This window comes from Phascolarctos cinereus, unplaced genomic scaffold (genome assembly GCF_003287225.1).
Source record: "Phascolarctos cinereus isolate Bilbo 61053 unplaced genomic scaffold, phaCin_HiC Scaffold_4;HRSCAF=312, whole genome shotgun sequence".
In the NCBI taxonomy this organism is placed as follows: Eukaryota; Metazoa; Chordata; class Mammalia; order Diprotodontia; family Phascolarctidae; genus Phascolarctos; species Phascolarctos cinereus.
In genome coordinates, this window is record NW_027555847.1 from 64,516,140 (window position 1) to 64,535,948 (window position 19,809).

At 43.1% G+C, this 19,809-nt stretch overlaps 1 protein-coding gene across 4 annotated transcripts in view; it reads left to right on the forward strand.

Moving 5' to 3' along the window:
- Nucleotides 1-19,809, forward strand: part of FBLN2 (fibulin 2) — a 215,087-nt gene that overhangs the window by 143,133 nt on the left and 52,145 nt on the right. For all 4 annotated transcript variants that reach the window (XM_020981251.2, XM_020981255.2, XM_020981253.2 and 1 more), the window contains 3 exons: nt 6,469-6,580; nt 13,379-13,508; nt 17,298-17,484. In XM_020981251.2, the coding sequence (XP_020836910.1) occupies nt 6,469-6,580; nt 13,379-13,508; nt 17,298-17,484 (429 nt within the window). The remainder of the gene's footprint in view (nt 1-6,468; nt 6,581-13,378; nt 13,509-17,297; nt 17,485-19,809) is intronic.

Consider the following 19,809-nt stretch of genomic DNA (forward strand, 5'->3'; position numbering starts at 1 on the left):
GAAATTGCAGAGCCAAATTTAGGCATGTTGTCAGGAAAAAACTTCCCAAATATCAGGGCTCTCCCAATGTGGAATAGGCTGCCTCTGGAAGTGTCCGTTCCTCTCCTCCCCACTGCCCAGAATCTTCAAACAGAATTTGGGCAAGCAAACTTATCAGGGATGCTGGAAAGGGAACTCTTATTTATATTAGATGGCCTCTGAGGCCCTGTTTAACTTTGAGATTCTATAACTCCCAAGTCCAGTGCTTTTCCTACGAGTCCTTCTGTTGACATACTTTACCCCTTCCCTGAAGGTCAGAAGCTCCTTTGTCCTTAATATCTAGGAACAGTTTATGGCTGTCACCTATGTAGTCGGTGCTAAATAGTTCTGAGACTTCTCCTTGGCCTCTTGGAGGAAGAATAAACTTCATTGTTGGGCCCCCATACCACACTGAACTTCTATCATCTGCAGAGGAGGACATATTTTTCCCTCAAATGTCCTTATACTTTGTTACATTTATCCTAGAGTCTCTGAAGAGGCAGGAAGATCCTAGTAGTCTCAGAGCGCCCCAAGAAGTCCTACTTTAGCTCCTTCCACCCCCAAGCCCTGAGAGACAATCCCAGGAGAAGGCACAGGACTCTTTCTTTGGAGACCTCGCCTCCTCCATCACAAATTCAGGCTGCCTGGCAAAGTCCTCTCAAGTTGTCAAGACTCACAAATGATGAATACTGGCTCAGGTCAAGCTCATAGCTCTGGTCAAGAGTTCGTCATCCTGCAATATATTTTACAGTTATCGGTCCTGCCTGTTACTTTCCTTGTTGTTAGTCTATCAGTTCCAAGGACAGAGTCCTTGGCGGTCACTGTGAATTTTCACTCCCTACTAAGGCAGCCAGTCTCAGCAGCATGATGAAGTCACTTTAACCTTCTTCTTTATTTCTACCCAGCTAAAATGAGCTTCTTGACATGGGAGATAAACTGCTTCAAGCGTGAGCTCTGAATAACAAAATCTGGCACTTACATCCTGCCCTGAGTGGGCTTAAAGAAAGTTCCCCAGAGAGAGATAAGGAAGGTCACATACATGCGTGTGCTCAGCCTAGCCCCGGGTGGAGTGTTATAGCGGAACTGAATGAATTAGAGAAAAAGGAAAGGGGGGGAAATGGCGGGGGTGGCCATTCTCTGGAACTTTTGGATGATTCTGCCAAGGTAATTTTTTTTCATCATTTCCACGTCCGGGCTTTCATCCCAGCCAGCATTCACTCTTTGTTTCTGGCTCCTGGGAATTTGACATTAAAAGCTTGATTCCTCTGCTGCTGAATTTTCTCCATCATGTGGGGCACCTGTGCTTGGGGGCTGGCTGAGCACCATCATTAGCAGGGGTGGACAGCCTTTAGTTTGAAAGGAAAACCCTTCCATTCATTTGTTTGAAAAGGGGGAAAGAGGGGGTGTAAAAGGCACGATGAAAATCACATGGAATTTACCCAATATTGAATGGGGCTTGGAGCCTCCTCCACCAATGAGGAGGTGGATTGAGAAACATTTTCACTATGTACAAAAGAGAAATGATCTGAAAGCTGAATTCCTCCTCAAAGTAGTCTAAATCTAGAACAGGAAGGGATTTCAGAAGCCAGTGATTCCAACCCACTCCTTTTCCAGTTGAGGAAACTGAGGCTCAGAAAAAAGATTTTAGAATTAGACCTGGTCCCACTCATTTTCCAGTTGAGGAAACTGAGGTGCAGAAAAAGGATTCTAGATTTAGATCGAATCCCACTCATTTTCTAGATAAGGAAATTGAGACTCACACAGGTAAAGGAACTTGGGATCATAGGATTATAGACCTAGAACCATAAAGTACCTCAGGTGCCATCAAATCCAGCCCTTTCATTTTGCCCACCCCAAAGTCGCATGGGCACTAAGTGTCAGAGGCAGAATTCAAACCCAAGTTGTCTGACTATGCATCCAGTCTTCTTTCTATAGAAAGCACCGTCTTTGACCTTCCAGATGGGGCTTCTTCTGCTATTGTTCATGGATGCTGTTGTCCAAGGGAAAGTTGTGGTATTGCCAACCAACCCTTAGTCTGCATTCATCCACATCGCCCCACTGAAGAGGGAGCCCTTGGAAAGCCAAGGCTGCCAGGGAACCAGAGATTGGCTCTCCACCTCTAGCCCGATGGTGCTCGCTCTGCCTCCCCAGCTTTGCTCATGTTCCTCTTGCCCATAACGCTCTATCCTCCTCACTCAGTTTGTCAGATGATTGCAAATTCTTTTATAGCCAGCTCAAGCTTCATGAAGCTTTCTCCAATGATGTCATCTTCTCTGGAGCCACTAAAGCTTCCTAGAATCAGAATATCATAGATTTAGAGCTAGAGGAGGCCTTAGAGGTTTTGTCTTTGTGCCCCAGGGCCTAACACAGCGCCCAGCACATAGCAGATGCTTTAAAATGTGTGTTGATTGGTTGATAGCCAGAGTGAGGTCTGATGATGCAGGATTTGGAAGCAGTTCAGAAGTGTTTGACCTTGTTGCAATGGGTACCAGAATTTCCTTACGTATAGTCTCTCAAGAAGAACTGAGTCTCCAGACATGAAAATATGGGAGACGTTAACAGATCTGTATTGTAGGGGGAAGGAGGGGCAAAGCAAATACATTCTCCCCAATAATCTAATGTCCCTGGGCCACAGTGAGTGGCCCTAACTCCCATATTTGTAGGAGTGATACTTCCAGCCCCACAAACCTAGACGGAGCTGGAAGAGACAAAGACCCATTCCCTAAGCAGGCGGTCCTGGGCACTCCTGCCAGGGAGGCCGCCCCTGATTTTCATTCCCCAGACTTTTAGGGGTGTTTTCCTAGGCCTTGTTCTGTTTGTTCCTAATGATCTTCCAGGACCACATTCCTAAATGATCACAGCAAAGTGACGTACACCCCTTAGTTCGGCCTGTTGCCAGAATTCCTTCCTTACAGATGGGGAGTGACTCATTTTGTGACAGTTCTGGGGATCCGGGTGGGACCCTGGCCATTGCCAGAATGCTTTCTTCTTGAACCATTCTCTTCTAATTCATTCAGAATTCACGTGTGGCCAACATCCTTCTGTATTCTCTGTCTCTCTGTCTCTGTCTCTTTCTTTCTGTCTCTCTATCTCTCTCTCTGTCTCTCTGTCTCTTTCTCTATCTCTCTATCTCTTTCTGTATCTCTCTGCCTTGCTTTAGTTTCTTCTCTGTTCCCAGCTTCTTTTTCATTTACTACCAAGCTTTGATTATACGACTATCCTGGGAATGGGGTACTCCATCTAAACAAATGCCTTGGGAAACTGAGGCCACTTTTTTGTGTCAACGGTGGTCACTGAAAATCTTCCTAGCATACTTTTGGTCAGTGTTCTTGTGGAGTCTCCTGAACATACCTTGCTGATGGAGGGTCATCATTTTGAACATTTGCCATTCCTCCACAGGTCTCATTGTGTATTACTTCCCTTCACATACCTTACAGTCCAGCCAAATGGGCTGTCTTGCTGTTTTTCACACTTAACATTCTAATTCTCGTCCCCAAACTTGTTTAGGCCATTTTCCATGCCTGGGATGTACCTTTTTCTCACCTCCATGTTTTGATCTTCCCCAACTATGTCATCTTCATTGGAGCCATGTAAGCTCTGTGGACTTCATAGAATCAGACTTTCATAGATTTCAAGCCGGAAAGGATCAGAGTATCAATTATTTAGAGTTGGAAAGGTCTTTAGAAATTTAATCTCCTCATTTTATGGATGAAGAAACAGAGGCTTAGAGAGGTATGCAAAGCCTTATGACAGCTCACCTAAAGCACTGCCTCCTCCGTGAAGCCTTTGCTGCTCTGTTCCCTGCTCCCTACCATACCACTAGTATCTGCTAGTGCCTCCCCCACCCCTTGCTGAAATTACCTGGTTTTTACTTTGCATATGATTTGCTTCTGCTTTTTAAAATTTATTTAAGTGCTGTTTTCCCTAATATAACGCAAGCTCTTTGAGCTGTTTTGTTTTATTTCTGTGTCTCCAGTACCCAGAATGGTTCCTGGCACATGGTATAGGCTTAATAACATTTTCATTGATTGATTGATTGTGCAGGATGGTATAGGTGGAGAAGGGATAAGAATCAGGACTGAATATGTGCTGGTCCTGGGACATTTGCTAGGACCTGGATTTTGAGGAAATCTCTCATCTCAGCTTGTTTTCTTGGGATTTGCCCATTTCCCAAAAGAGTTGAATATGGATAAATAGGGTGGGGAACCTGTGGCCTCAAGGCCACATGTGGCCCTCTAGGTCCTCAAGCGCAGCCCTTTGACTGAATCCAAACTTCCCAGAACAAATCCCCTTAATACAAAGATGTTTTTCTGAAAAAGTTGGACTCAACTAAAATGTCACACCCAAGGACCTAGAAGGCCATATGTGGCCTTGAGGCTGCAGGTTCCCCACCCCTGGATATAGAGGGTTCAGAAACACCAATTGCTATATGGGGTACTACAGTGTCATCCTACATAAGCTCTTGAGCGGAGATGAGTCCCTACACTCACCCCAGTGAATTGCCATGCACATCTCTCAATCATTTGGAGGCCTGGAGAGTCTAGAAGTTGGGAAGATAGAAAACAGTAGGGAAAGTGGTAGTGTAGAAGGCATATACTGTAAGAATTTAGCTTATTATTATTATTTATTTACTTTATTATTATATTTATATAACTAATAATTAAATAATAATATTATTATTATTGCTTCATTGATTGAATAAAGTGATTAAAGTACCCACTGTGTACAATGTACTATGGTTACTATTAGGAGAATTATGAAGATGAGTAAGACATAGTCCCTTGAGCTAAAGAGCTGATCAGCTGGTTGAGGAAGATGGGGTGGATTGTGGTGGGAAATGTAATATGAAATATACACAGATAACTGTGAAACCTTTATCAGAGACTCTCACATGACGTGGAAGACCCAGGTACCTTTTGGGGAACTCCTCCCATCTCTGACTCATAGCTTCCACCCAGAAGATCTAGAACTTTTAGCATATGACTATAATTTGTAGAAGGCTGCCATAAATCTTCTTTATATGCACACAACACACAGACTCAAAGAAGAAAAATTTTAGTGATGGAAAATAAAACAGAATTCAAAAACAGAGCTCATGGAAAATGAAAGATTCCTTCAATGGGCAGTCCTTCCTGTGTAGATCTGCAGAACCTCGAGCCATTTGCAGTCCTGCAATGTATAGGATTTCTAGAAGTAGTCACCTCTTGCATCTCTGCCTGAAATTCCACACAATTGCCAACAGGTGGCATAAATATCACTCTCCCAACTCAACAACATGGTTCCCCAGACTTGATAACCATTTGTGGAAGGGCTGGGGAAAAATATTTCTGCCAGGGGCCCTGTGATACTACCACAGAGAGTCAATCCCCCAGAGCATCCCTATCATGGCAGAAGACAATGTTCTGCCCGTCCCAGCTGCCAGTGATAGTGGTATGGGGCTGGACCAATTTGTGTTTGTTCTGGTGTATCTTGCTAATGCAATGGTTTGTGTTGACCTCTGGCCTCATAGAAATTTGCCCAAAGATCAACAGCAAACAGCCCTTCTCAACCCTGGTCATGTCTCCATCACCAATACCAGGTTCAGATATGGTGACTCCAAACTTTGTTCCTTTTTTAAGTCCAGGCACGTAGCTAAGTGGCTTAGTGGACAGAGCCCTAGGCCTGGAGTCAGTAAAACCTGAGTTCCAATCCAGCCTCAGTGATCCTCAGCAAGTCACTTAAAACTGTTTTCCTCAGTTTCCTCATCTATAAAATGAGCTGGAGAAGGAAATAGCAAACCATTCCAGTACCTTTGCCAAGAAATGGGGACATAAAGAGGCAGACACAACTGAAAAATGACTGAACCCACACACGTAGCTGGTATATCTGCTGCCCTAATGTGCACTCCCCATGTCCAGCTTCAGAAGTTTAACAAAGCATTCACAATTTCTTCCTGTGTCTATCATGTCCTCATGAGTAGCTAAAAGCATAGACAATTCCCTGAGTTGGTATGGTGCAGTGGGTGGAGATGGCCCCACTACAAATAGAATTATAATAATTAAGTAGAATAAGATGAATTCATGAGACGAGTGTAAGGTGCTGTGAGGGCAATGTTAGCAACATTGGCTTCATGGAGGAAGTGGCATTGGAGTTGCATCCAAAGATTGTGACACATGTTGGTATCTCATTACTGGCCTGGAAATGGACAGTTTCCAGGAAGGAATTCCAAGAGCCAGAATCCCTATGTTCTTTGTAGCTTTCTCATCCTGCAAAGTTACTTGAGTACTAAAGATTCCTTGGTTTGCAAAAGGTCTTTCCAGACATCATAAGGAGGGCATCCCACAGAAGGGAATTAGTCTTCCAGTTTTTGAAACATCCTTATTTGCTGTTTTTCTGGGTTCCATCTCAGTGACTGTGACTGAAGAACATGAAGAGAAGTTCCTAACCTAACCTTCCTTCTCTTTTCTTCAGGTTCTACCAAAGACCTGATAGAGACGTGTTGTGCCGCTGGACAACAGTGGGCCATCGACAATGCTGAATGCACAGAGATACCTGTGAGTGGGGCTGATGGTGATGTTTGCAGGTAAGGCAGAGACCTTTTTCCCATTGGGACCCTTCACCTTTAGCCAGAGCTTTTTGGTTAGATTTCAGTGGGTTCTGAGGATCCTGGGAATATAACAGTGAAGCACTGAGCATAAAGTCAGGAAAACCTGATTTCGGATCCAGCCAGTGGGACTCTGTAAAAATTACTTAACCTGTTTGACTCAGTTTCCTCAACTGCAAAAACAAAAAGTGCATGTAACTAGTAAAGAGAAGGAAGGAAGGAAGGAAGGAAGGAAGGAAGGAAGGAAGGAAGGAAGGAAGGAAGGAAGGAAGGAAGGAAGGAAGGAAGGAAGGAAGGAAAGAAGGAAGGAAGGACTTAGTAAATACCTATTTGCCAGGCACTGTGCTGAGTACCTTCCAAATATTATCTCATTTGATTCTTGCAACAACTCTAAAACATAAGTGCTACTGTTATTCTCATTTTATAGTTGAGAAAACCAAAATAAATTTAAGTGACCTACCCAGGGTCACTCAGCTAGTAAGTGTCTGAGGTAGAATTTGAATTCAGGTCTTCCTGACTCCAGGCCCAGTACTCTATCCACTCTAGCTCCTAGCTGTTCCCCCGTCCCAAGCTTCAAAGATCATTGCACAATCCCCCTTATCCCGTTCCACACCATGGTCAATAAACATTATTTATACAGGCACTGTCTTCTGGATCCTGTAGTGTCCATTCTACAGGAGGGAGTGGGAAGGGAAAAGTTGACTGGCGATGGACAGGTTGTAGCCATTGTAATTTTCAGTGACTCCAAGGCCCAGGCATTGAGGCATCCTTGTTCAGTTTAATTCATTTCCACCGACTTTAAATGCCTCATGCATGCATTATCCTGGGAACTGGGAATACAAAGAAGGAATCTGACCGTGCCCTTAGCATCCTTCCACCCGCTAGTACCTTCCCTCCCAAAACTACCCAGCATTCATTTTGTGTGTATTCTGTATTCACTTGAAAATTTATTAGAGGATAAGATTCTTGGGGGTGGGGGCTTTCACTTTTGTTATTGTATGCCCAGCACTTAAATTGGAATTATACCATCTCTTGGTGCTTAATAAATGCTTATTAATTGGTCAGTGGGTTGTACTGGGAGTGGGGGTGGGGAGAGAAGAATATAACACATAAGTAAGTAAGTGAATACATGCTGTCTACAGAGTAATGTTTGATATCAGAGCAGAATGGAATGAATAGAATGAGATAAGGAAATAGAATGAAACATTCACCCAGGATCATGGTCACCCACAAGAAGCTTGTTTCTGAGCTTCATGGTCACAAAGCTTGAGTGGTAACATGTCCTTTCACACCAGTCACGCTAGAGGATGCCTCCAAGCACTGTCCTCAATACCGTCCCTTTCTCCCGCAGTGGGATAAAATTGCCCTTTTCAAGAGCAGAGTGGTGGTGACCCATGCTGCTGCTGCTATGGATGTGTTATTCTGGTCTCCTTGGCAACCAGGAAATCAGAGTGATCCATCACTCTGGAGAATGGAATGCAGAGAGGGGTGGAGAGGGGTGGTCAAGGGGAGCTGGGTGTGGGAATCCATTGCTTCAGCTCTGAGGCTTCCACGTCTGATCCTTTACCAGGTCCTGACACTTGCCCTTTCTTCACATCTCACCGATGGGTCTGTCCCTTTCCATCCTGAGGAATCCCACGTTCCTTCTCTGTGCCTTTTAGCTATGGCTCTCCCTTCTCTGTGTCTGTGGTTGTCCAGACTCTTAACATTTTGTGTTCAGACTGCATCCATGCTCTCCTGCATAGACTCATGAGCCCAGCTCTCTCTCCTGTTCCCAGTTTTAATCTCTTTCCTCAAGTATCGTTCTTATTGTGTCATCCACTGGCTCATAAACACACCCCCTCTGGTTCCCTATTGCCCTATTTAAAAAAAAAACAAGACAAAAACCCAGCCATACTGATAACTTCTCTGCACCCTATGGTCTTAGAGAGTTGTTTGGGGGGGGGGGGCACTTAGAGAGTCTCTATTGCCTTTTGAATTAAATTCTCAGTCTTTGGTTTGAGTTTAAAGAGAAAGGGTAGGACCAGCCTAGTGGGTGAGGATGCATTTGCTGGGTGTTCTGTTTGGTATCCTGTTGTCTCTGTACTTTACTGAGAGAAGAAATAAGAAAATTGTGACCTACTGTACTAGGAAGTTTTTTTTTTGTTTGTTCGTTTTCTGGGGGAAATTGCCCTACCCTAACCTCAGGGACTTCTACGTTTGGGCTCCCTGAAACCTTCATCTTATCATTGTCTTTTTTTAAACCTCATCCCAGACTCCTCTCCAGGCAAGCCCAGCATCTGTAACTAGCTCATACTCCCCTCTGTCTTTGCTCAGGGGCTATTTTTCATCAGTTTCTGTCCCTTCCTTCAAATTTCTACCTCCGTGAAGTCTTTTCTGATTGACTCCTTCTCCTTCCATTTCCACCTTTGCTCCCTGTCTCCCTGATGGCCATGTATGTGATTTATTTAGTCTTAACATGGGTGTGGACTTGTTTCTTGGACATTTCAGCAATGTACTTTAGCAAACGTGTACTAAGCAAGGTGCTATACTGGGAGCTGGGGAAATGAAGAGAAAAAGGAAGCGGCACCTGCCACTCCAAACCCTGTTCTCTGTCCTCCCTGTGACCTTCAACCCCTTGACACCTCAATTCTTTCCCAGGCTACTCCCTCTCCCCCGATGACACTTTCCTCCCATCCCTGTCTTGACCATTTGGTAAATCAGCTCAAGTCTACACTGTCTTCTTTCCTCAAGACCTTTGCCCCTTTATGCTTTGCCCCCATAAGCTGCCAAGCTTCAGCCTTGAATCACTCCTATCATCTGCTGTCTTCAAGTTACTAATCTGCTGCTGAATGAAGCTGGAGAAAATCACGAAATGGTTCTGAGTCCACTACAAATTTAGGTTCCGTAGTCTTAAGTGGGCTTTTACTGTGGCAAGGCAAGCCTTCTACATATACCTAACTGATTTACTGTCTCACTCACCACAACATTTTTTCCAAACTTTTTGATCCCTTATCAAACTTCCCACGGCTGCCCCTCCCAACATGGGCCAAATGAGTAACTAGCCTCAGATTTCACTGACAAAATTGAAGCTATTCTTTGGGAATTCCCTCTTCCTCTTCTCTTGAATCACTCAGATGCCTTCTGCCACTCTCTCCTCCTTCACCCCATCTCACATGAGTAGGTGGCCCTACTCCTTGCCAAGGCCAATCTTCAAAATAGGCAAGTGCTCCCATTCCAACTCATCTTTTTCAGCAGATTGCCCACATGATCATTTCTACTCTCTCACTAATCTTCAATTTCTCATTGTCTACTGTCTACTTCCCTACTACCTACAAACACTCCCACATCTCCCTTATCCTCAAAAAAGCCTTCCTTGATCCATCCATCCCTGCTAGCTATCATTCTGTGCCTCTCCCCTTTTTGTGGCTAAATGTCTTGAAAAAGCTGTCCACAATTCATGACTTTATTTCTTTTGCTCTCACTCTCTTCTTAAATTGTCTTTAGTCTATCTCCTGACTTCATCATTAAGCTGAAACTACTCCCTCTGAAGTTACCAATGATCTCTTAATTGCCAAATCTAATGGCCTTTACTCAATCCCCATCCTTTTTTCCCCTTCCTTTGAGGCAATAGAGGTTAAGTGACTTGCCCAGGGTCACATAGCTAGAACGTATCTGAGGCTGGATTTGAACTAAGGTGCTCCTGACTCCAGGGTTGGTGCTCCATCCATTGCACCACCTAGTTGTCCCAATCCCCATTCTTCTTGACCTCTCTGAATCCTTTGACGCTATTGATCACCCTCTTCTCCTTGATACTCTCTTCTTTCTGGGTTTTTTGTGATGTTACTCTCTCCTCATTCTTTTCCTACCTGTTGGACAACTCCTTTTCATTCTCCTCTGCTGGATCTTGATCAAGGTCATGCCCACTCACCATGGGTGTCTACCAAGATTCTGTCCTGGGCCCTTTTCTCTTCTCCTTACATATTATTTTGCTTGGATATCTCATCAGCTCCCATGGATTCAATTATCATCTCTATGCTAATGACTCCCATATCTACTTGCCAGCTCTAACTTGTCTCCTGACTTCCAGCTTCATATCTCTAATTGCCTTTTGGAGATCTTGAACTGGATGTCCTTAAACTCAACATGTCTAAAACTGAACTCATTATCTTTCTCTCCCCTCGCCCAACCCTCCCTTCTTCCCAATTTTCCAAGTACTGTGAAAGATACCACTATCATTCCAGGTACCAATGCTCTCAACCTATCATCCTGAACTCTTCCTATTTTCTATTTATTGTCTAGTCTTGTCAATTCTTCTTTTGTAACATCTCTCATATATGCCCCTGTCTCTCTTCTGATACTGCCATCACCCTGGTACAGGCCCTCATCACCTCATACCTGGACTATTGCATTAGGGTGCTGGTTGTTACCTTCACCTCAAGTCTTTCCCAGTCCATCCTCCACTCAGCTGTTAGACTAATTTTCTTAAATTAAAAAAAAAATCTAACCATGTTCCTCACTACTCAATAAACTCTCTTTCGCTTCTAAGATCCCTTCCACTTCTCAGCAAGGTCCCATCCCCTTGTAACAAGATCATCATGTGATGAAGTGTAGGTTGACTATGGGTTAAACTAGATGGCCAATTCTGTGAGCCTAAAAATCCCAAGTTGGTCTGATGTTGAATGACTGATCAGTTCTTCCCATAGGGGTTTCAATACTTTGTTGTTATTGTTGTAGTACTCAGCATATCAGCTCATTTCACCCCCCGTCCCCACACACATCCTACCAGGTCTCCTGAGTTGCTGTGTTCAAATTACTTGGTAACTACCTTTTTGGTTTTCAGCCTTGTTGTAACTAGCTAAGTTGATCTTTGGGTGGCAAACATTTAGCATAACACCAGGGCTATTCCTATAGTTTTTGCAGAGTAGTAGGACCTACCAGTCCATTGACAGACTTCTAGAGCTTCTGGACATAGTGAATCACTAGAGTATGACTTTTAAGGAAAGCTTTCAGTACTAAGGATAACTTACTTTGGGTCCCCTTGATCTTTTTCAAGAGATTGTGTCTGGAGATGTCATCAGACTAGAGCCTGTCACCTGACCCTTCATCCCTGACCAATGACTTGTTTTCCTCTCCATTTTTTCTCTCTGAGGGAAAGGAACATTCCTGGGCCTTGATCATGATGGATCAGCACCTCCCTCCCTCCTTGGCCCTAACATCAACCAGTCCTGTCTTAATAATAGCTTGCCTAGGGGTGGGGTGTCTCTATTCCTTATAAGCTCATGGCCTTGAGCCAAGAAACTGTCTTTCAATGAAGCATACCACCTGTTTTTTTTCAGTCCCAAGAAAAGCTTAGAAATTTACTTCTCTTTCTCAAAAAGAAGAGGGAGCTAGATTCATGGGAGATGCCTTGGTATATTTGTTGGAAAGGATCACAAAGGACTAAGTTGTTTTCAAGAAATACAAATATTTGTATAGTATATTTACTAAAATGGGGTTGTTCAAGTATGCTATTTCCTCTTCTGTTAATCTGGGCAATTTATATTTTTGCAAATATTCATCAGTTTCACTTAGATTGTCAGATTTATTGGCATACAATTGGGCAAAATGGTTTCTAATTATTTCTTTAATTTTCTCTTTATTGGTGGTGAATTCATCCTTTTCATTTTTTTTACTAGTAATTTGGTTTTCTTTCTTTTTTTAAATCAAATTAACTAATGGTTTTCTATTTTATTTGTTTTTTTATTTCAATAAAACCAGCTCTTAGTTTTGTTTATTAGTTCAATGGTTGTCTGACTTTTAATTTTCTTAATCTCTCCTTTGATTTTCAGGATTTCCAGTTTGGGCTTAATTGGGGATTTTTAATTTGTTCTCTTTCTAGCTTTTTTAGTTGCATGCCTGATTCATTGATCTGCTCTTTCCCTATTTCATCAATGTAAGCATTTAGAGATTTAAGATTTCCCTTAAGTAAGTACTGGTATAGCATATTTTTAAAGCACTTTATATCTCCTATCTCATTCCATTAAACAAAAATTTACTAAGTGCCTATTGTAGCATTAACAAGAGAACCTTCAGGTGAGGAGGACCTGGGTTTAAGTGCTACCTCCAGTACATTGTAGCCATATGACCCGTTGTCTAGAACTGCAGTAGCCTCTATCTGCTGTGTAGTAGCAGAGCAGATGCTGATCTGCATTGGTAGAGGGAGCTTCGTCACCAGGAGTTCCCTACATGAATAGGACTTAGAGAAGAATTTGGAAGCACACAAATGTGTGATACAAAGTATAGTAGCATATGAAAGAGGACAATTCTCATGACTAGTCTAACTGCATTTTATAGGAAAGGAAACTGAAGTTTGCATGATAATTACTCTGCCCAGGGACACATAAGTCTTTGGGCAGAGCTGAGACTAGAACCCATGCCTCTTGCCTTCAAGTTGAGTGTTCCTTGTAACAGAACACAAGGCAATCGACTAGGTTATGGCCCCTGTACTGCCAAAGGACTAGCTGCTTGCCCTGGAAAGAGAAATCTTCTAGTTGTTTAATCCCCTCAAAGGTAGGGTGGAGTGGATGGAGGCATCCTCCATGCACAACGCCTGGGGCAAGTTTGCATGCACCTCAACTTCCAGAGAGTCTCCCTTTGAAAACAGGGGAGAGGAGAAGGAGAGGGTGAGAAGACTGACCTAGGGGCTATTTATGTCCATTTATGTCCATTTTCATCATCAGTTATTAGTTTCTAGTTAATGCAGCCATCCCTGCTCCTCCCCTCCCCTCCCTTGCCCCCAACCTGTCTGTGTTTCAGGATTGCCCAGAAGCAGTGCTGCATCTCCTACTTGAAAGAAAACAGCTGTGTTGCTGGGATGGTTGGTGCCAAGGAAGGTGAAGTCTGCGGGCCTGAGGAGAATGACACCTGTGGAGTCTCCCTGTACAAGGCAAGACCCAGCCTCTCTTTGGTTCTTCCCTTATGAATTATTCTCAATTCAATTTTGGTTTTCTAGCTTTCTAGCTTTCTAGCTTCCTTCCTTTAACTGTGTACTTCTGATGGAAAAGGTGGATGGTTGGATGGATGGATGGATGCACGGATGGATGCATAGATGGATGAATGGATGAATGGATGGATGGATGCATGGATGCATGGATGGATGCATAGATGGATGAATGGATGAATGGATGGACGGATGGATTGATGGATGGATGGATGGATAAGCATCCATTATACACTTGCTGTGTACCAAGCACTGTCATAAGAGCTAGTATGCAAAAGTGAGTTGGTCCCTGCTCTCAAATGGCCAACCTTCTAATAGAGGGAGACAATACATGTAAGAAAATGGTGTCCAGAGAAGGGTGTTTTGGTCTGGAAAGTCACAAGCATGGTGAGTGGGCAACAGAAGGGTAAAAAATGGCCAGGGTAAAGAAGCACAATCCTAGATCAGAAGTTAAAGCTGAGTGTCAAGTTCAACATGGATGATGGGTATAGAAATTAGAAGAGTAATGATTCCTAGTGATTTGGGGAGAGACAAGGACAAAGATTCAAAACCTGGACAAGTTCACAGACAAGAAGGTAAGGTTTTCTTTTCATGGCAGGACATCAGACCTTTTTGATTGGATATAAGGGAGTAAGAAGAGGACTCTCACCCCTAAACAGAAAGGAAATGAGGAACTGTGCTGAATTTGGGGCATATTATCATACTGAGGCAGAGGGCAACTTGGTTGTTGTTGTTGGGGGATAAATGGCACTAAGAAGAAGAAAATAGAAGAACAGTTGGACAAGACCAAGTAAATACACAGAGAAGAAACCTGTGCTGGAGGAGACAATTCTGAAATGACCTGAGGGGTTGAATTTCAAGGTGTCTGAAAGAGAAGATGATAACAAAAGACTTGAAAAACCCACAGATGGTAATTACGACTAAAAGGGGTGGCAGAGAAGACATTCATAACTACCAATCCCTACAGCTAAGGTCTTGTTTTATAAACTCTTTGCAAGAATGATTTGCATGTGTGTCAAAGATGTCTTTGATGAAAAGATGAGAAGAGAATGGGAAGGCTTTCTCAATTTTTTATCCTATCAGAGAACTGACTGAAACAGTATATAGGATCCTGCTATGTTATATATTTGTTTGTTTTTAAATTACTGTATTTTTACTTGTTTGTTGATTTCCAAAACCAAACCAAAATAAAACATTTGACTCAAGAGAGGAAAATGTGGCCTTAAAGGCAGTCTTCTGACAAGGTGTGCCCCATGCATGCTGAGATCATTCAAGAATTCTTGAGAGATACAACCACAAGAGAAATTTGAATTTGTTCAAGATCTTCTGCTTTTGTCATTACTGGTTGGAGCATAAAACAGGGAGATATATACTTGCCAAAGACCTTTGTTGCTCTTGATAAGGGTGTCTAGCTCAGTGTCCAAAGAGGGATTTCCTATCGGTTTTCCAGATGCTTCTAGGGCCTACTTCTAATGGTCATTGTGAGAATCAAATAAAATAATATTTGTAACGTGCTTAGCCCAGTGCCTGACACATAGTAGGTGTTTAATAAATACTTATTCCTTTCTCCTCTTCTCCCCTACTTACAGATGACATTGTATGGATTGTATTAAGCCTTGAATCTACAACTACTCAAAAATGTTCAGCCACACAGGAAAACTAAGTGGATAAAAAAAAATCGCATTGCTGATTGAATGCAGTTGGTTTTTGGCCCATCAAGTTCAACTCAATTTAATTTGACATTTGTTAAACTATGTACCTGGCACTGTGCTAGGGGCTAGTGAAAGACAAAAATGAAGCAATCTGCCTTCAAGTATCTTACATTCTATAGGGGGAAAGGGAATGCCATATGTGCATTATAAATAAATACAAATATATACATAGGAATACAAAGTAATTTAAAGAAGAAGAAAAAAATCTTTAGCAATCAGAGTGAGTGAGGGGAAGCTCTTGTGTAGAAGATAGTGTCTGAGCTGTGCTTTGAAGGAAGGTAGAGATTCTACAAGGCAGAGGTGAGGAGTGAGTGCATTCCAGACAAAAGGGACTGCCACTTATGCAAAGGTAGAGATGGGAAATGAAACAGGAGAGGAAGACTTCAGGCCTTTTTAGTGGGTTCTTTCTGGAAGGATATGTATGAATAACACAACACGAGAAAGTGCAGTTAAAACAGCTACTGGTGGTAGTAGTGCCCACTAAGATCGTGGATCCACTGGAATATCACACCTGGCTGGGGAGAGGGGGTGAAGAGTGGTCTTTAAATCACAGCGAAATGTGGAGAGAGTATATCGAAATTGAATAGGGAGGTGGTTATATCATATTTATGTGATAAGAAAGTCGTAACACAACTAAGGAGAGAGGAGTAACAATAGGGGGAATGGGGTGGGGAATCTTAAGCCTGGAGAAAAAGCATGTTCCATGGAATTACACCTGGAAAAAGGACCTCTGACTGCTTTACATGGTGAGGGCTAATGACCCAAAGGAAGTTTGATTCATTAAGACAATTAAGAGAAAATCGCTCCCTTTGGAGGCATCCTTACATCTCTCTGTAAACCTCTTCCCAAACAGACCAGGGCTTGGTCCTTTTAGAATATCTTCCTTACAGGAGGAGTTTCCCATGTGTATAGGTTGGCCTTATGCACCTTCCTGATGCTACAAACTAGAGGGATTCCTCTGTAATCAGGAAAAAAAGATTAGGCCTCTTCAGGCTGTAAAGGCCCAGGCTGAGAGGGGAATGATCAAACTCATGAAGGGAAGAGAGAGAGAGAGAGAGAGAGAGAGAGAGAGAGAGAGAGAGAGAGAGAGAGACAGAGACAGAGAGAGAGACAGAGACAGAGACAGAGAGAGAGACAGAGACAGAGAGAGAAAGCCCATGACTGTTCACACATCCTCCTATGACTAACTCTGGGAGGATTCCTTGAAGGTCAGACAAGGTAAGTTTAGTGAGTAGAAATTTTATAGAGCTTGAAACCTATAGGAGAGAGATGGGTCAAAAATAGAAACAGTTTTCTGAAAGGTTCAGATAAACTCACTGATGCCAGACCCATAAGAGGCTCTAAAAGGAAACCAGGATATTGGGGAATGTTGCTAGCCTGAGAGAGTGATGTTGGTTACATCAGTCTGCAATGCAGGATACAAAATATGCCCGGTCAGAGCCAGAACAGAGGGCCACGGGGATTCTGGGGCTGACCCAGGATATAGTATCTCTGAAGGTCAGAGATGATCGCAGAATGTTGGGGTGAGTAGAGGCTGTAGGGATCTAGTCCAGACCTCTCACTTTACAGGCAAAGATAGTAGAGCCTAGAGTGGGAATGGGATTTAGAACTGTAGAATAGAAGAACTGGAAGGACCCTTAGTCCTCATCTGGTTCAGCCCCAGAGGAACCAAGGCTCAGACAAAGAGATTGACTTACCCAAGCTTTCTTGGACCTCACATCTCATGGAACTCTTTGGCCATCTTATTTCTGCTTTCATCTGTTCTTATGTTTGAGCACTTTAGATGCCAAATACAGTGTACTGTAATTTTATTGGGCACTATTAGCAAAGAAAAACTTGTTTTTATGCCTTCCCTATCTGCCAGTCCTTCCCCGTTTCCTTTTTTTCTGTGCCTCCTCAATTTTTTTAACTCCATAATTCTCCATGTGCCATATTTTCATTGCTTCCAATGTCCTCATGGTGGACACCAGCAGGAGGGGATGGTACCAAGGCCCTGATGCTCTGTGGGCTTCTCCTTTTGCAGCAATGCTGTGACTGCTGTAACCTGGGCCTGAGAGTCAAGAATGAGGGGCAGATGTGTGAGTCCAACCCAAATCTGGGATATCCCTGCAACCATGTGATGCTGTCTTGCTGTGAGGGGGAGGACCATCTCATCATGCCTGAGGTCCGGAAGCCCCCTGAGCCTTTACCCACAGTGACACCACAGAAAGGTAGGTGTTGTCTTCTGCCTAATACCCTTGGACAAATACGTTTCGTCTCTTGCAAGCAATACTGGTATGGGAAGTTGAGGATTTCCAAGACCAAGAAAGTAGGCACTTTTAAAAATCTTATTGAGAGATTTCAATCTGACTGCTGTCTTTCTACTTCCTCTCCTCTTTTTTGGTGAACTCACCTACCCTCCTAGGTTTAGCTGTCTTCTCTGTGCCTATGAGGACCAAATGTACATTTCCAACCCTGACCTCTTTCCCAGAACTCTAGTCCCTTCTAATTATCTGATGGGTATTTCCATCTGCATGTCTTGTTGGTACCTCAAATTCAACCTATCTATGATAAAGCCCATTACTTTCCTCTGAAAACCATCTCCCTCTCCTGGCTGAAGGATATCACCCTCTTTACATCCAAGCTTATAAACCTGGAGAAGTTGTTGACTTTTCCCTCCTTTGCCACACCCCACCCCATCTAATTAGCCGCTATGGTTGGTCAATTCTACATTGGCAGCATCTCTTACAGGGATGGGGAACTTGTGGTCTTGAGGCCGTCTAGGTCCTGAAGTTCAGCCCTTTGACCAAAATTTGGATTCAGTCAAAGGGCCACACTTGAGGACGTACAGGGCCACATGTGGCCTTAAGGCCATGGATTCCCCACTCCTGTAAGATCATAAGATGCTAGAGTTAGTAGAGACCATAGGTTCCAGTTAGTCCAGCTCCATCATCATCATCACCATCATAGCTTACGTTTACATGGTACTTAGTTTGTCAAGTGACTTATAGATATTATCTCATTTTGTCAATCAATCAACAAGTATTGATTAAGCACCTTCTGTGTGGCAGGCACCATTGTAGGTACTGGGGAAACAAGTGTAAAGCATGAAACAATCCTTACAAGGATCTTACATTCTAATGGGGGGATGATAAGTACATATAAAAATATATCCAGGGGGCAGCTAAGTGGTGCAGTGGATAGACCAACGGCCCTGGAGTCAGGAGGATCTGGATTCAAATGTGGCCACAGACACATAACACTTACCAGCTGTGTGACTCTGAGCAAGTCACTTAACCCCAATTGCCACACACACAAATACACACACACGTGTATTCAGCAAAAATATGCTAAGTAGTGTAATAGATAGAGCATCGGACTTGGAATCAAAAAGACCTTAATTCAAATCCCACCCCAGCTACTTATTATCTTCGTGACCCTGGGCAAATCATTTAACCTCTCTCAGCCTCAGTTTCCTCATCTGTAAAATAATAGCAGCTTCTTTCCAGGGTTGTGAGGATAGATATTCATAAAGCACTTTGCAAACCTTGAAGCTCTCTGTAGATGCTGAGTTATTTAGTATTAAATGCAAATACAGACAGAGAAGTTAAATATCATTGCCCTATCTCCTCCTTCCACTCCCATTTCCAATGTCACAGCTCAGGATCTGGTTCCTTCCAGCCCAGACGCCTCCTGGGCCTCTTCTCACTTTCTTCACTTCCACATCTAGCCCCTCTAATCCATTTATGCACACACACACACACACACTTCTAGAACAGTCCTCCTGATCAAATGAAGTAGCACGTGTAGAGCTCTTTGAAAACTTGAAAGCACTTTAGAAATGCTGAATAATTATCATCCACCCTTCAGACCATGTTGCTTCCTAGCTCAGAAATTTTCCATGGTTTCAATTATATGAAAGTGTGTTAATCACCTGCCATGTGCAGGGGAGGCTTTTCCCCATCACCTGCTAAAGCAAGTCCTAACTCTTCAGCCTGACATTGAATGTCTTCCTTGGCCTGTCTCTGTCCTGCCTTATCTCATACGACTCCCCTTTATAGACTCACAGGATCATATATCTAGAGTGGAAAGGTATCTGAAAGATAATTATAATAGTAATAACAATTAGCATTTATATGACACTTGTCACATGCCAGGTACTGCATTAAGCATTCTACACTATATCTCATTTGAACCTTACAACAACCTTGTGAGGTAGGTGCTATTGTTAAACCCGTTTAACAGATGAAGAACCTGAGGCAAACAGTCACACAGCTAGCAAATATCTGAGGTGGGATTTCAACTCAGGTCTTCCAGACTCTGGACCCAATGCTCTATCCATTGTGCTATCTAGCTGCCTCTATAACTACAATCCCAAGCCCATCAAGTCAAACTCCCTCATTTTACAGATGAGGAAACTGAGGCCAGGGAAGGTAAAAGATTTTCTCAAGGTCATGCCATCAGAGGTAGATTTTGAACCTGTCCTCAAAACCAATGAGTGCTCTTTCCCATAGATCATGATGACTCCTTCATCCTAATCATTCCCAGGTTTTCCG